Source organism: Geospiza fortis, unplaced genomic scaffold (assembly GCF_000277835.1).
Source record: "Geospiza fortis unplaced genomic scaffold, GeoFor_1.0 scaffold237, whole genome shotgun sequence".
Classification (NCBI taxonomy): Eukaryota; Metazoa; Chordata; class Aves; order Passeriformes; family Thraupidae; genus Geospiza; species Geospiza fortis.
In genome coordinates, this window is record NW_005054319.1 from 1171722 (window position 1) to 1176869 (window position 5148).

The following is a 5148-nucleotide window of genomic DNA, read 5'->3' on the forward strand; positions in this document are numbered from 1 at the left end:
TGCTCTGAGCATCTCCTGGCAGTGCATGAACACAATGATAATAAACACCCATTACTTATGGTCTCCCTTCAGCTCTAACAGGACCATTACACTGCACTCTCAAGGAATCATCTGAAACTCTGCACTTGGAATGTTAATATTATGTGCTCACAGCTCTTTGAACTTGCTGTAAGAAGTCTTAAGAATAGGTACTTTTCCAGCAAAACATAAACATATAAAGCAAACCAAGAGTTACCACAGTAGAGAGAGTGAGAAGTCGCATGATCTGGCCACAGAAAATGCCAACTATCTCCACCCCACTTCTATTTTGACTGCATCTACTCCTCCAAATCAATTGCTTAATTATTATAATTATATACACAAAAAAAGCCAACTGCTTAAAACTAGCACATACTTAAAATATTCTTCTAAAGAAAAGAAACACAAAAGGCAAACCCAATAAAAAATCTTTCGTTTCCAATAAAGAGCAACAGAGTCTTTTGGAATCAGAAATGGTTCCTTCTACATATAATTCATAATCTTTTTCACTCTCCAGTAGGTATTGCCCTGACATTTTACCATCTCTCCATCCTCCTAACAACAAAATACTCTATATGCAAGTTGTTTATCATCTCTGCACCTAATGCAAATTGAAATTTGCTTGAAAAGGCTTCTTACACTCAGCATATTTATAATACACCAGATCAAATATTTGAATTAAGGAAGTTGGGCCCCAGAAACATTTTCATCTGTATACTGGGTCATGGCTTCTTTCAAAGCATAATGCATATCAATATCACCTTAAATGTACATTCAGGTATTTGTTGAATTCTGAATACAGATTTGATTAAGTAGCATAAAAAGATTACGGTTCCATTGCCATAAAACTAAGAAAAATCAGACAACCTTCTCATTCTTAATATTTAAAGATACCAGGCTTCTGCTGGAGAAGCTTAAAGCTTTGCTCTGCTTTTATCTATTTAAAAATCTTTCTGAACAACAGCTATCAATCCAAAGAAATATATTTTCAAAGTATTCTTTCATTCCTCAACAAAAGATAGACATTGGGAAGGCACTTAAATCCATTCAGATGCATGTAGAGTAGCCTCTAGCAACTTCCAACCTATTTTAAATAAGCAGAATTTTTCTATTTCCATACAAATATTCCAGTAGTTTAGTAAACATTTTGTACCTCAGTAGGCATCCGTGTTTGTTAATCTCATACATAAGGAATAAATTCCAAAGCTGCAGGAGCTCTGTGTATTCCCAGGACTCTGCCCAGGCATGCAGACCCCTGAGCCAGACTCTGCAGGAGGATGTTCCTCCAAGTGCAGTAGACAGCCACTAGGGCCAAATGATTCACTCCTACCACCACCTCACAAAGTCTAATTTGATAATTATAGTGATTATCAATTAGCATCTCATCACTATTTGATGACACACGATGACTTGAGGCTAACTAGCATCTCGTACATCATTTAATAAAAATGCCATGAAAAGAGGGCTGGTGGCAGAGGCCAGCAGGCAGAGAGAGCTGAGTAAACAAAGGAATGTGCAACAGTTTGGGGACTCTTACAGGTTAATTTTTCTGAGATGGGCCAGTGCAGACACATCCCCAGTGTGAGGGGGCCCTGTGAAGAGCCCTGGAGTGGGAGCTTCATTCCCAGCCTGGGACAGGCCACAGCCTTTGTCTTCTGTACCCTGAAAGTCACTCCCACCATGCACAACAACACTAAGGTGTTGAAGAGGATCCTTTATTACTCAGGACAACAACCCAATGGATATTTTAGACTCATCGAATGCACTTTAAAAAGGAAAAAGAAAGCAGATAAATTTTATATTGAAATATATAACGTAACTATCAGAAGACACAACAGCTGAAGACCTAAGCACAAAATGAATTTACAAGTGGTTTTGTCTACAGTTCACCATGAGATCAGCTTTCACATGGATGATCATTCAAGTTTAGAGAATACTCAACCAACCTGTTGCAGCTGAAACTCATTTCTTCTGTTCACCTTGAAGTATAAGATACTTGATCTCAACAACTTTACCTGATCTGTTTCCTAGGAATGAAGAACCTGCATTTCAGTATGCCTGAAATACTTCTTATGTCTTTAATGCTGGAATAGTTATTATGGAAACATTAGCTGGTTATAGCATTGTATTATGATTCATTCAGAAGAGCCACGGCCCATATATTTAGAATGTTCATTTTTTTATCTTATAAAAAGATTGAAGTCATGTAATTCTCTCATGCATATGACCACATCATTCCATTAGAAACTTCTGTGGCTGTAGAATTTCCATTTTCATGAAGGACTTTTATATTGTCATCTTCTTTCTAAAGTAAATTTTTGCATAAAAATGATGAATGTCTTAGGATCCATTAGAATTCAGAGGGCGAAAAGAACTGTAAGTTATAAATTAATACAAATTTTGTGAAATTCCAATAAAAGCCCTCTAGATCAAGACCTCCACACTGGTTTATGTGTCAAATAATTCTTAAGAGGACTAACTGTAATCTTCAGCATTATATAAAAATTACAATGTATTTTGTTTCTGTATTACATAATTGTTTTATCTTTCATTGTTTCATGTCTTCTATACTTCATAGCTTTATCTGCCCCAATATTTTTCATAAATAATATATCTTATTCTCTTCCCTTCCTCTCCTTGCCTTAAATACTCTTAGTTACCTAAAACTAACTTGGTGTAAGGACCTTTTTGGGGGATAGTTTATATACACTACATAACTCCGTGAGATATACAGTAGCTGAAATTGACACTACTGCAAATGCTGAGTAATCTGAAATAAGCGATTGAAAAATTATGCTCTACTATGTGCTAAACAAAACTTTCAATTCACTTTTAATCCAGTAAGGTGGCTAGTTTACTACTAATCATAGAAAAACTAGCACCTAAAGTGATTCCTGAATCCCTGGCACCTAAAACTACCTTTTATGATTTTTTTTTTATTCTTTTTAATGTAAGCAGCAAGAATCATCAGCATTTATCTGCCAACATGAAGCATCATATTGGCACCTATCAACAACAACTACCAAAAGAAAAAAAAGCAAAAAGTGACGGGAATTTTAATTTGCAGAGATAATTATGTCAGGTATGGCTTGTTTCAGGATAACAATACCCTGTTAGGGCTTGCAGGCCTCAGCAGAAGTAATTTGGGAATAGCAGTGACAGCATAAACGAAGCACTGAGAAAGGTTTATGAGGGTGGAGTCCATATAAAACACTGGATTAAATCTCTTCTGTATCCTGCGGCTCCAAACTTTCCGAGGATGCAGCAGTAAACCCAGAGCAGACAAACTACAGTAGACTTGGCTTCCAACTCCTCTTCCTCAACACATGAGCCCCATCCACTTATTACAACTGAATGCGCCGTTGTTCCCCGTGAAATACTTGAAAACAAAGAGCTAAACCACAAAGACTATTCCCCTTCATGGAGTATTAACTTCCGCTTTAATAACTAACTCCTGGTCCCACATGATACAGTTCTGCATTGTCCAGCACACCCCACTTCAGCCAGACAATGCACACAGCAATAAAACTCAACCCAGCAAAGAAAGTGAAAGCTGCGTTTGTTCAGCGTGTTATTTGGCGCAGCCAACTGTAATGCTTCTGCCTGCCATTTATTGTTTACTCTGTCAAAGGATTATTAAGAATTAGGCTACATTTGGCAATTTTTTGAGCAGGGAATTTACATGCAAAGTGACTGACACTTGGTATTTAAAGTCTATTGGTCGACTCTGACCCTTCGTTTACAAGTGACTCATTTGACTGCAAGGATCTCTGATGTGGAAATGCTCAGATACGAATCAATTGCAGTTTTTGTCTCGGGTAAATGTTACTTGGCAATCCAAAAGAAATGAACAATGCTGAGACCGAGGCTCACATAAAATAGTGCTCATATGTTTAAAGAATTCCTTTTACATGCCTGGTTTAGTTCTAGTCGGAGGATTTATGACTCCCCTTCTCCTAATAACTTATCTCAGAGCACAGTGGTTTTAAACACACACACACAGACACAGAGACACACACACACAAAACCAGCAGTTAACTCTTTTGCTGCCTGAAAGAACAGCACGGATGCATTTAAGTACATTTAAAAAGCAGGGCTGTGATTCTCCGTGGGAGGTTGGGATAGGATAAGGATAGGACTAGAAAGGGAGAGGAACATGAAGGTACAGTTTGCAAATCCCTGCTCCATAAAGAAACGATTGTGTGTAAGAAACGACCATTCCTACATGAATCAGCTCAGTGCGAATTCTGCAGTTTATCTCTGATAAGGATAAAAGTAAAAGGGTTTCTATGTACCCGAGCAAGATTCCCTTGCTCTCAGAAAGCAGATGCAGCATTTCTATAAACAAAAATGTCTCTAGCCCTACCTTGTGCCAGTGCTTGCAACATGTGGAGCTGAAGCAACAGAAACGCCCACCATCCCCGACAGAAGATGAAACAGAAGTTTAACTTTATCATCATTCCGCCTCGCCTGCTATTCCTTCGGGCAATAATTTCGCGATCCACCTTTCTTTCACCCGGTATTGCCTCACTGGTGCCCATCCGATCCGACTGGCTGCCACTCCTGGCAGGGCTTTGGTCACCGCTCATTCCGCACTCGCGGGCCGGGCTCTCTGAGGAGGGTCGGGAGCCTGTGCCCCGCGCTTTGGGGGGAAGCGAAGCCCCCAGTCGCCAGGATCGGCGGGCTCTTTGATTTGTGCTCGCTCCGCCTGCAAGCCGGGAGCAGCGCTCCGTGTGCCTCCCGCTATGACAGTCGCCACCTAAGTCAATGTTTCTTGTGGAGGTATTGATTGCACCAAAACAACCAGTCAGAAATGTGAAACACATGTTTCTCTGCACTGTCACATCCGATGCTTTCAGCAGAGAGGGAGTAAGTTCATTGGACGTCAGTATTTCAGTAAATCCGGATCTTTCAGCACATCGCAAACAGGAACACGGAGAAACTGATCCATCTTAGCAGCCACCAGCAGACAATCCAAAGAGAACCTTTTATACCGCAACAGTGATGGAAACTGTTACCCCCGTCATTTTTGTGGAGCTTGGTGAGTTCTCCAGCATGTGTCCCATTCTCCTGTAAAAACCCTCCGATGGAAGTGTTAAATTCTCGCGGGGGGGGGGGGGGGGAAACAAT

At 40.0% G+C, this 5148-nt stretch overlaps 1 protein-coding gene across 1 annotated transcript in view; it reads right to left on the reverse strand.

The window, feature by feature from the left end:
- Positions 1–5131, reverse strand: part of SDK1 (sidekick cell adhesion molecule 1) — a 387816-nt gene extending 382685 nt beyond the window's left edge. The window contains exon 1 of the mRNA XM_005420447.3: positions 4385–5131. Coding sequence (XP_005420504.2) covers positions 4385–4844 — 460 coding nt within the window. The 5' untranslated portion in view covers positions 4845–5131. The remainder of the gene's footprint in view (positions 1–4384) is intronic.
- Between the last annotated feature and the right edge of the window lie 17 nt (positions 5132–5148).